Raw genomic sequence first — 12,755 nt, forward strand, 5'->3', positions numbered from 1 at the left:
GTTCCAGAGGATTGGAGAGTTGCTGATGTTGTTCCCTTATGCAAAAAAGGGAATAGAGATAGTCCAGGAAATTATAGACCTGTGTGTCTTACTTCAGTGGTTGGAAAGTTGATGGAGAAGATCCTGAGAGGCATAATATGATTAGGAATAGTCAGTATGGTTTATCAAAGGCAGGCCGCGCCTTACAAGCCTGATTGAATTTTTTTGAGGATGTGACTAAACACATTGATGAAGGTAGAGCAGTAGATGTAGTGTATATGGATTTTAGCAAGGCATTTGATAAGGTACCCCATGTGAGGCTTATTGAGAAAGTAAGGAGGCATGGGATCCAAGGGGACCTTGCTTTGTGGATCCAGAATTGGCTTGCCCACAGAAGGCAAAGAGTGGTTGTATTCTGCATGGAGTTTGGTGACCAGTGGTGTGCCTCAGGGATCTGTTCTGGGACCTTTTCTCCTTGTGATTTTTGTAAATGAGCTGGATGAGGAAGTGGAGGGATGCGTTAGTAAATTTTCTGATGACACGAAGACTGGGGGTGTTGTGGACAGTGTGGAGGGCTGTTAGAGGTTACAGTGGGACATTGATGCAAAACTGCGCTGAGAAGTGGCAGATGGAATTCAACCCAGATAAAGTGTGAAGTGGTTCATTTTGGTAAGTCAAATATGATGGCAGAATATAGTATTAATGGTAAGACTCTTGGCAGTGTGGAGGATCAAAGCGATCTTGGGGTTGTGTCCATAGGACACTCAAAGCTGCTGCACAGGTTGACTCTGTGGTTAAGAAGGCGTATGGTTCATTGGCCTTCATCAACCTTGGGACTGAGTTCCAGCGCCAAAAAGTAATATTACAGCTGTATAGAACCCTGGTTAGACCCCACTTGGAGTACTGTGCTCAGTTCTGGTTACCTCACCACAGGGAGGATGTGGAAACTATAGAAAGGGTGCAGAGGAGATTTACAAGGATGTTGCCTGGATTGACGGACGTCCATTAAGAAATGAGGTGCGGAGAAATTACTTTAGTCATTAGTCTGGGGAGTTTGTTGCCATGAGTGGCTGTGGATGCCGCGTCATTGGGTTTAAGGCAGAGATAGGCAGAGATTAGCCAGGGCATCAAAGGGTATGAGGTGAAGACACGGGAGTGGGGAAGACTGAAAGTATTGGATCAGCCCATGATTGAATGGCAGAGCAGACTCGATGGGCTGAATACCTTATACTCTTATGGTGGAATGGCCTTTTCTCCTCGGAGTGACAGAGGATGAGAGGTGATGCCAGGGGTAAGTATTTTATTGTTTACACAGAGTGTGGTGAATGCATTTAATGGGCTACCACCAACTGTGGTGGAGGTGGATACAATAGGGTCTTTTAAGAGTCTCTTGGATAGGTACATGGAGCTTAGAAAAACAGAGGGTCATGGGTAACCCTAGGTAATTTCTAAAGTACATGTTCCGCACAGCATTGTGGGCTGAAGGGCCTGTATTGTGCTGCAGGTTTTCCATGTCTTTATGAAATTACACTGCGCTACATCTAATCTAATCCAATTTAAAGAAATTGCCCAGAATAGGTTTTGTGTCCAAGCTTCCTGAATATTAAGGACAAATACATATCATGCACAGGCATAATATGGCTTTTTAATATTGTCATAGAGGGATGGATATTCCATGCATTCCTTCACCGCAATGCAATGCCAATAATGACAATCTGTACCTCAGGAATCCAAAACCCACAGAGCAGATAAGCTCTGCAGACTCAAGGCTATACTAAAATTTGAAATGCACTGTGCTGTAAAGAGCATAAAACCTGAATTTGGATCTTCATGTCATATTCTGGCTCACATGCACACAATCCTCTGAACTAAATACAATATCTGAAGCAGTAAAAACTTTCATCTGTCAATACCATCATAGTCAGTACAGAGAATGAAGACTTTCTTTGGATTTTTATCTAATATCAAGGTTTATTTTGGAAAGATCCTTGCATCCTGTTTTCAGGCCCAGTTATTTGCCTTCTGAAGTGATCTTTTACCTATTTCTGTTATTCCTCAACTATCAGCATCCCATTTAATCACACAGAAAAATGAACTTTATCCATCAGCCAGTGCTCAGGTCCAATACAAGCAATAGCATGCAAGAATGATTCACTGTTTTCAACTCTTACCTGCTGGCAACAGATGCTATACCATCTGCATAATGTACTATAAACTGTAAACTTGCTGCACATACAACTCCACTAGCTGATAAATTACAGAAATTAATCAGCCAATTGGAGAACTCGCAGGCAAACTACTAGTTTTTAAAGACCCAGAGAAATTACAAATAAAGATTGTAAAATCACACAATAAACCATTGGAACCAAACATTCTAATTAAAGAAAAAACGTTTGCCATTCCATCACCAATGTTCTTTAGTTGAGGAAATTCACTTCTACTAAAATAATTTCTGGAACAAGTGGTTTAATCTATTTAGATAACAAATTTTTTATTCATTTATAATAATAAAGTCCACAGCGTATGTAGATACCTTTTGGGAATCACAAACATTTTTGCAAACAGATGACAACGTTGATGAACTATCTTTTACCCTATTTCTACTGAATAGAGCAACAAGAGATAGTTTTCAGCTTGGTCCAAGTCACCCCCAATCTAGAAAAGTTTAGTTAAAAATAGACTAGAAGAAGCATACGCACACAAAACATTGGCGGAACTCTGCAGGTCAGGCAGCAACTATGGAAATGAATAAACAATTGTCATTTCAGGCCAAACCCTTCTTCTGGACTAAGAAGGGGAAAATGCCAGAATAAAGAGATGAGGGAAGGGAAAGAGGCAAGCTGGAAGGTGATAAGTGAAGCAAAGTGGGTGGGAAAGGTCAAGGGCTGGAGAAGAAAGAATCTGAACGGAAAGGATAGCAGACCAAAGGAGAAAGGGAAGGGGGGGGGGGACCCTGGGGAAGTAAGAGGCAGATTAAAAGAAGCAAAAGGTCAGAGTGGGGAATGAGGGGGAGGGGGTGGGGGAGAAGAATTTGGTAATCAGGAGATATCGATGTAGCACTTACGCTGCTTGCAAGGATAAGTGCCTGGAGAGATATTAGTAGGGAGAGACAAATGGTCAAGGGAATGGTGGAGGGAGCGATCCCTGTGGAAAAGAGTGGTGGGGGGAGATAAAGAGGTGTTTAGTGGTAGGATTCTTTTGGAGATGTGGTGGAGGATAACGTGTTGTTTGCAGAGGCTGATGGGGTGGTAGCCAAGGACAAGAGGCACTATCACTATTAAGGTGGAGGGAAAATGGGGTGAGTGCAGATGTATAGGAAATGGAGGAGATACAGGTGAGGGCAGCATCAACAGTAGACAGGGAGAAACCCTGTTCTTTAAAGGAGGAGTCCTGGAACAGAATGCTGTGTCCTGGGAACAGATGCAATGAAGACAAAGAAACTGTGAAAAGGGAATAGCATTTTAATACAAGAGAGAGAGTGGGAAGAGGTACAGTTAAGATAACCATGGGAATCAGTAGGTTTATAAAAGGTATCAGTTGACAGTTTGTCTCCAGAGATGGAGACAGATTGAGAAATGGGAGATAGACGTCAAAGAAGGACCAAGTATCTAATGGATTTCCCACATCTACAGACTTTCTTCTCATGTAGAACATACAATTTTTTTCTGTTTTAACATACACACCTGAAATTACTTGATGCAGAATTTCAAACAAATACCTTTCCCAAAACAAAGTTTTAAATGGGTGATTAACCCACCATAGAATTTGTGGAATCAGAGAACAAACTAATAAAATGACATTACCAGAGCATTTGCATCTTCAGGCATTAGATAATCTTCTTCATTGTCAGTTACATGAAAAATCTGAACATTCTGTAATAAAGGAATTCATTAGTTACATTATACTCTAAAAATGACACCATCATATAAACCATTTAGATAAACCACAATGGACAAATGGCAAGCCCACCAAAAAGAACAGGGCAGGCAGGTAATTAAAGTAGAAAGTTGTATCAAGCAACATTTTAACTGAAGGTTGTCTGTTAAGGAGGCCAACACCTAATTGGTGGGGTCCACTTAATACTGTGAATTGACAATACCACTTGTGACATATACCGGTTGCATTATATAGAAAGAGCCTGAAGCATTGTTGAAAATCCCTACTATCAATCTCACAATCTCTTTGACCCACCACTGTCAGAAAGGAGATACATAAGCATCAAAATTAGGTCTGCCAGACTGGTTAACAGCTTCTTCCCCAGGGTGTGAGACCAGCCACCACTATATCTCATCATTAAGGACAGTAAGCTGTTCACTGTACTGTTTGCCTGTGCTACATACTAAACGTGCATTTTGAATTATGTTTTATTAAATCATTTGTGGTAATATTTTGTTTTATGTGCTGTGTGATAAGTGCATTGCGATATCAAGACCAACAAAGCTTCTGGTCTATGATTCTATAGTCCTCTTCTCCTTGCTGCATGGAGTGGAATCATGGACAACATACAGCAGGCACACAAAATCCCTAGAAATTTACCATCAAGAGTGCCTCAAAGATTCTGAGAGCTGGAAGAACAGGCGTACTAACTCCAGCATTCTGGAGTTCCCTAGCCACAATCGTGACTCAGCATCATCCATATACCCGACTCCCCCCCCCCCCCCCCAAAAGAACTCCTGTTCGGCCAACTCAAGGATGCAAAGCGCACTCCCGGGCAGAAAAGCGGCTCACGGATAATATCAAGAGCCAGCTGAGGAAGTGCCACATTAACCTGATTGGATGGAAGAAATTAAAAGATAGGGAAAGCTGGAGTAGGACTGTCAAAGAGGGGACTGCGCAGCTCTCGAAGAATACCTCCACTGTACCACTGAGATTAAGCGGCTTCAACGCAAGGAGAGACTGGGAAATATTTGGTCCGCAGCCAACACTGTCAACATTGAATAGAATTACTGTAAAATGGAAACAAGATTCAGGACGTGCCAATATTCTTCTATAGTTCACCTACTTCCCTCTTAAAAAAAAGTATCAGATAATTTAAGAAAAGCGTCACTTTTAAAGAACAACTTTCATGCAATGGAAAATGAAGGAAGAAGATGGAATTTCTAGTGAAATAGCAAAACTGAAAACTCCAACTTTACCAGTCATTATTTCCTTAGCTGGAGAAAAAAATAACAGCACAGATAACGTTTGCAAAAGGTAAAACTCTTATTACTAGAGATACCTGCAACAATGTACGGTATTCGCCTATCATTATTAGTTTTCGTGCAATTGCAAAAAAAAATCAAGTAACTCTCACGTGAAAGACATTTTCTCCAACACACACCCCACCCATGATCTAACCCCTAATCAGTGCGCCGTTAACTCACGGCGTAGACTGAGGCGACAAGAGACCCAATTGCGGTGGATAAGGGGAGATGGCGATCCGCTCGGCAATGGACCTACATCGCCGGTAAGCGAAGCAACCATTCGTCGATCCAGCCACCAGTCCATTGGAGTGGCAAGTCGAACGATTATTCCCTCGGTAATATAGATTTCCCCAATACAACTGTTCAACTTTGGAGCTCCTAATTCAATTTTGCAGCCAGCTGCCATCCGCGAACACTTAACGCGTAGTTTAAGTAAACAACTTTGTATTTTTCCTCCTCGGCTGACAAGTCTGTCACCATGTTTTAACTTTGGTCATACTTAACAAATTGTAAGGATTGATACGATAGCAAAACTGATCCGTATACACACTACGATGTTCTTTTCCTTTGCCCGCCTTTTAATCGTCTCCACCTTCTGCTGAGCTATCTTGTTGAGCCTCCTGGCCTTTCTGAATGCGGCCGCGGTCCCCCTCTTGATTCTGAACTTGAACTGTGTTCGAAGTGCTGGCTGAAGACTGGTTCCCGGTCTTTCTGGGGAGCTTTGCTCCAACCCCTCCTCAAGGAAATATCCCTCATCCGAAAGCATCCTCCCGACTGCTGTGCGCCACCCTCAGCCCGCCGCGCATGCGCGTCACTTGCTCGCGGCGAGCACGCGTTGCTTACGGCCCCGCTCGGGCGCGGCGGGAGCGAAGTTAAGGTCCCGACGCCGACGGGTTGGAGGACCGCGCGCAACGCGGAGTTGGGGATGGAGGATGAGGAGAGAGATAAAATAAGGATTTGGGGAGGACACCGATGCGATGGGGGTGGGTGGGATGCAGGAGAGGAATGTCAAAGAGGGAGTGAGATGGATGTTAGATGGAGAATTTGCCGAGGCGATGGGAAGAATTTAGAGGAGGAGGGTGAAGGGTGTAGATATGGGCTAGATTGCTGAAATAGAGGGACAAAGAGAAAAGGGTGTGAGAGATGCGTGTGGGAGAGAGAATAGGGTAAGGTAAGATAGAAAGGGGCAGAATGAGAGTTGGGATTCAGGGGTGGTGAAAGAAAAGTAGAAAAATAATAGGCTTGCCACATGGAGAAAATTATACAAAGACTCAGTTTTCCACAGTTGAATCCCAACAGTGCAGTTTGAAGGCCAAGTGCTTTGGTATCACTTTTGTTGGTAGAAGACGGTAGGTATGATTATCAGCCTTTCCTTGGATATCACCTGTAGTGTACTACATAGGTTCAAAATGTACTATGTCTTCATCCGGAATCAAGGCAGTCCCCTGATGGTGCACATATAGAATTTTAGCAGTTGAGAGGGATGGTTCAATTCATTGGAGTATTTTGAATGACTGGAATTAGAGAAACAGCTGGATATGACTCTGAGTATAATGTAAACAATCAATCTATTTCTATAACATAAAACAGCACAGCACAGTAGAGTGCCTTCAACCCACAATGTTATGTGACCGATATAAACCTACACTCCCTGATTAATCTAACACTTTCCTCATACACAGCCCATAATCCTCTATTTTCCTTACATCCATGTGCCTCTAGGGGTCCCTTAAATGTCCCTATGGTATACCGTATGCCTCTAGCACCATCCCTGCAGGATGTTCCAGGCACCCACCACTCTTCTGTGTACATTCACCTACCTCTGACATCAAATCCCTCCCTAAACTTTCCTTCAGTCACCTTACCATCTAGGAACACTGCATGTTACAACATGTAGCTATCCCTTCATTCCAAGAAAGCAACTTTCTGAAGCCAGACACCAGCACTCCCTGGAACTGTTGATGCCACCGGATCCAGAAAATTTGAATGCCAGAGGTCACTGGATGTGTGTGAGCAGCAGTAGAGTGCAGTGCTGATGATTCTGTTTGGGTTAGTGTGAGAGTCCTCAGTGCTGCCTACCTCCAACAGCGAGGCAGTCCCTAATGCTAAGAATTTGTAGAAATGCATAAGTGAGAAAGATTATGACCTGGATTTTGCTATAGTATAACACTGCTTTCTGTTATTTACATAGAAATCAGAAGGTAAATTCCTGAGAATGAAATACTGGTAATCCAGAAGTTGCAGTTCAAGTCCACCCAATCTTTCAAAATTAGATTGAGAACTGATTTCTACTATCTGTTTTAAGATTAAAATAATTTCAGTCATGTGATATTTTTATATTTGGATGAGACAATGTTGGTCCAGTGTACATGCAATTTTGATTTTACTGAATATCAAATTCTAATTACCTCCAGTAACCTCGCTGATCTAAAAATTATGACTTCGTTCCATAGGATGTCTCCTTTCCTCTACTGGCAGATGCTGGGAGTTAACCTTGTGATAGACTGGCGTCCTATCCGGGGGGGGGTGGGGAGTCTCATACTGTCAGTTGCTTCACGCCACAGAAACCAGCATAAGCACTGGCCTGATGGGCCACAAGGCTCGGAACAGACTTTAACTTTTTAATGTTCTTGACATCAGCCAGTATTATAGTATATTTTTCTTCTGGCTCAGGATTAGATTCAGATTGGTTTATAGTCATGCATAAAGTGTTCAAAATAAGCAGTATATGTGATGATAATAAATACAATGAATAAATACAGCAATGAGCACAAATTTAGTGGAATGATGTAAAGTATAGTAGTGCTAAAGATTACTGAAATGGCAATAATGAAATAGAATTAGGCTTCAAGAATGTGGTAGCGCCACTTGGAAAGGGATGCGAAGGAGGTGATTGGTTTAAAAAAAACACACATCAAAGTTGCTGGTGAACGCAGCAGGCCAGGTAGCATCTCTAGGAAGAGGTACAGTCGACGTTTCAGGCAGAGACCCTTCGTCAGGACTAACTCTTCCTAGAGATGCTGCCTGGCCTGCTGCGTTCACCAGCAACTTTGATGTGTGTTGCTTGAATTTCCAGCATCTGCAGAATTCCTGTTGATTGGTTTAAAAAGTCTGCTTGACTGGACTTTTGAACTCTTGTATCTTCTAGAGGCTAGAAGAGAATAAAGGAAATGGGCAGGCTGGTAGGCTTCCTGATGTAATGCACTGTGAAGGTAGACGGGAAGGAAGGATATGAAGAGCCTGTGATGGACTGGCTAGTGTTACTCTCTCTGCAGGTTATGATAGACAGAAGGTGCCATGATAAGTCCTTGGTAAGTAGGACTAAAGAGAATCCCTATACGTTCTATATACTATATACACCAAGTGCAAGAGGACCTGTCAAGCATAAAGGAGAAAACATATGCTTGGAGGCAGAGGATGTGGGCAAAGTCTTAAATGAGAACTTATTTACCAAGGGAAAGAATGTGGAGGATCGTGAGATCAGTGTGGAGCATGCTAATATGTGAGGGCATTTTGAGATAAAGAGATCATATTGGATCTGTTAAAGAATGTTAAGGTGGATAAGTCCCCAGAGCATGATGGATGGAGTACACCCCAGATTATTGAGAGAGGTGAGTGATGAGATATTCTGAGGTCTTGGCCAAAATCTTTGTCCTCTCTGGTGACCTGGAGGACTGGCATGTAGATATTATTGTTCTGTCATTCAAGAAAGAAAATACGAATAATTCTGGAAACAATACCAGTGTGTCTCACATCAGTGTTAGGGACGCTGGGCTGGAAAGGATTCTTGGTAATAGCAATTAGAAAAACATGTCCTAATTAAGGACAGTCAACATGGCTTTGTGTAGGGCACATTATGTCTTACTAACTTGATGTTTTTTAAGGAGCTAATAAAGGAGATCGATGAAGGTAAGACCATAATCAGAATCAGGTTTAATGTCACCGACATATGTCGTGAAATTTGTTAACTTTGCAACAGCCGTACAATGCAATACAAAAAAACTGAATTACAGTAAGTATATATATTAAGTAATGAAATTAAGTAGTGCAAAAATATAGAAATAATAAGATACTGAGGTAGTGTTAATGGGTTCAATGGATTGTAGAGGGGAAGAAACTGTTCCTGAACCATTGAGTTTGTGCCTTCAGACTCTTGTACCTCCTTCTTGATTGTAGCAATGAGAAAACAACATGCCCTGGGTGATGGACGTCCTTAATGATGGGCACCATCTTTTAGAGGCACAGCTCCTTGAAGATGTCCTGGATACTATGGAGGCTAGTGCCCATGATGGAGCTGACCAACTTTGCCACTCTCTGCACTTGCTGCAGCTTCGAGCCTGTGCTGTAGCCCGCCCCCCCACTCAATACCAGACAGTGATGCAGCAAGTTAGAATGCTCTCCACAGTACATCTGTAGAAACTTGCGAGTGTTTGGTGACGTACCAAATCTCCTCAAACTCCTAATGAAATATAACCACTGTCTTTGCCTTCTTTAAAGTTGGAACCAGGTTAGGTCCTCACAGATATTGACACCCAGGAACTTGAAATTGCTCACTTTTTCCACTTCTGATCCCTTCCAGGACTGGTGTGTGTCCCCTTGCCTTACCCTTTCAGAAATCCATAATCAGTTCTTTGGTCTTGCATTGAGTACATGATTGTTGCCGCAAAACTACTCAGCTAGTTGGTATATCTCGCTCCAGTACGCCCTCTTGTCACCATCTGAGGTTCTGCCAACAATGGTGGTATTATCACTAGATTTATAGATGGTATTTGAGCTGTGCCTAGCCACACAATCGTGAGTGCAGAGACAGTTGAGCAGTGGGCTAAGCGCACATCTTTGAGGTGCACCGGTGTTGATTGTCAGGGAGTTTGAGATGTTTTGAATAGTTTCAATAGTTCCATTTAATGTCCAAAATATGAATGCAATATACATCCTGAAGTTCTGGTTTTTCGCAGACATCCACAAGAACAGAAGAGTGTCCCGAAGAATGAGTGAAAAATGTTAGAACCTCAAAGATCCCCTCCCACGCCCAAGCAGCAGCAAAGCAACAATCCTCCCCTACTACTAATTACTTCCGCAAAAAAGCAACAGCACTCTCAACCCACCAAGCAAGCAATTGCGAAGCCTGAAGGAAGACCATGATCTGCAGTACAATAAAAACAAATTGTTCTCCAGACAGTTCCACAGGCTCTCTCTCTCCCTAATAAAGGGAAAGAGAGGTGTCGCCCTTTCACCGCGAGGGGGAGACAAAACAAAGCAACTTGCTGATTAGTGATGATAATATCTGTCATGTCACTTTCTCCTACTCAAGAATTGGCAAAATTCTCCTGAGGGGGAGGGAGGGGGAGACATTGATAGTCACTGAATACAGAGTTTTACACAGCTGATCCGTTGTTCCCGATGTTCTGTTTTCTCCCACAACACTTCAGTCGGCAGCACCAGCATAGAGTCAACTAGTCCACAGGGTCCCAAAGCCTCATAACCCCGAATGCACATCTGTCTTTTAGGCTGCATCCTAGGGGTTCCAAAAAGTGTCTGGTCATGAGCCCCTGGGGGCAGGTCCCACCACCACAAAGAACTGAATTCTAAGTGCAACTCCAGGTCAGGATCTTCAGCTGAACCCCATCCACACTGAACAAGAAAAAGAGAGACATCAGAGGTAGAAATTAAGCTGTTTTCGCAGATAAGCTCGAACGAGTTGCTGTTAAGCGCTATCATAGCTCCACCCCTCAAGATGCAAAGTGTCTTTTTCCAATCCACACAGATTGTTGTCTTCTGGTTAGGAAGTCGGAGATCTAGTTGCAGAGCGAGGTACAGAGGCCCAGGTTCTGGAGTCTTTTCGATCAGAACTGTAGGAATAATGGTGTTAAAGCTGGGCTGTAGTTAATAAACAGCATCCTGACATGGGTATGTGTATTGTTCAGGTGATCTAAGGCTGTGTGGAGAGCCAATGAGATCACAATCGCCCTAGACCTACTGTGGCCATAGGCAAATTGCAGTGGGTCCAGATCCGTGCTGAGGCAGGAGTTGATCCTAGCCATAACCAACCTCTCAAAGCATTTCATCGCCATAGATGAGAGTGTTACTGGATTACAGTCATTAAGGCAGCTCAACCTGCTCTTCTTGTGTAATTGTTGCCCTTTTGAATCAGGTTGGAACTTCCAACTGTAGCAATGAGAGATTGAAAATGTCTTTGAACACCCCTGCCAGTTCATTGGCACATAGACATAGGAGCAGAATTAGGCTATTTAGCCAATTGATTTTGCTCCACCATTTGATCCTGACTGATCTATTATTCCTCTCAATCCCATTCTCCTGTCTTCTCCCTGTAACCTTTGGCACTCTTACCAATCAAGAATCAACCAGCCTCTGCTTTAAATATACCCAATAACTTGGCCTCCACAGCCATCTATGGCAATGCATTACACAGATTCACCACCCTTTGGCTAAAGAAATTTCTCCTCATCTCTGTTCTAAAGGGATGTCCTTGTATTCAGAGGCTGTGCCCTCTAGTCCTCGATTCTCCCACTATTGAAAATATCTTCTCTGCATCCACTCTAGCCATTCCAGTATTCTAGAAGATAAAAGAACCATTTGAGAAGTGTTGCACACTTGAGTCATTTGCCCAGAAAGCTAAAAATGACCTTGATAGTGGTCTCATTGCTACTTATAATATTTCCAAAATGCTAGCAAAGTGTGGGAAAATCTCTTTCAATTGGTGAAAGATTAATAATGCCTTGTGTATCAGAAATGCTCACCACTGTTCGCAAAATGGATACCAGTATTTTAAAATCAGTTCCTTCGAATAATAACTCTATAACTCATCATATTGACGAAATAAGTGAAGACATTGAGTTTAAATAATGCACAGAGCTATATAAAACAGAATTTGAAATACAACTGGATGAGTCAACTGCAAGACAATGAGACATTGCTAGTGGCCTATGCACAGTTTATCAAAAATAGAAAAGTTTAAAGAGATACTGTTTTGTAAAAAGTTAAAAACAAATATCAATGGCAAATCGATCTACGACGAACTCAAAATGTATATTGAGGATAAGGGTATACTGATTAGGAGCATGATTTCTTGTGCAATAGGAGGAGCAGCATGACAAGTTGCCATGCTGATTTAGTGGCATTTATAAAAAAAGAAAGTCTGTTTGAAATCCATTGTGTAATTCATTGTCAGCATCTCACAGCCAAACACCTCAACTAGCAACTTTTTTCAAGCATGACTGTTGTAATATCTGCTATCAACAATTTTAAAGCTCAGCCATTAAATAGCAGAATATTTCATCAGTTATGCCAAGGTAATGATGAAGAGTTTGAACACTTGCTTCTTCACACTGAGTGCGTTGAATGTCAAAATGCTGCTGCTTAAAACATTTCTTTGATCGTTTGGACACTGTGGTTGAATTTTAGCTCAAAGTCAATAAGAGTTTGGGAAACAAAATTGAACTTCTACATGCTGAAGTTCTCTTGTCCCTTCGAGAACCTCAAAGGCAGTGTTCATGAGTGGAAGGGCTTGACAATTCTTGGCCGTTGCGCAATTCAGCCCTCTATAATCAATGTGGTGCCACAGGCTTCCATCCT

At 42.4% G+C, this 12,755-nt stretch overlaps 1 protein-coding gene across 1 annotated transcript in view; it reads right to left on the reverse strand.

The window, feature by feature from the left end:
* Window positions 1-5,928, reverse strand: part of LOC134353765 (anoctamin-9-like) — a 133,761-nt gene extending 127,833 nt beyond the window's left edge. Inside the window, exons 1-2 of the mRNA XM_063062114.1 lie at window positions 5,713-5,928; window positions 3,783-3,851 (exon numbers count right to left, since the gene is read on the reverse strand). Of these exons, the coding sequence (XP_062918184.1) occupies window positions 3,783-3,851; window positions 5,713-5,928 (285 nt within the window). The remainder of the gene's footprint in view (window positions 1-3,782; window positions 3,852-5,712) is intronic.
* Between the last annotated feature and the right edge of the window lie 6,827 nt (window positions 5,929-12,755).

The sequence above is a fragment of the Mobula hypostoma genome, chromosome 11 (genome assembly GCF_963921235.1).
Source record: "Mobula hypostoma chromosome 11, sMobHyp1.1, whole genome shotgun sequence".
NCBI lineage: Eukaryota > Metazoa > Chordata > Chondrichthyes > Myliobatiformes > Myliobatidae > Mobula > Mobula hypostoma.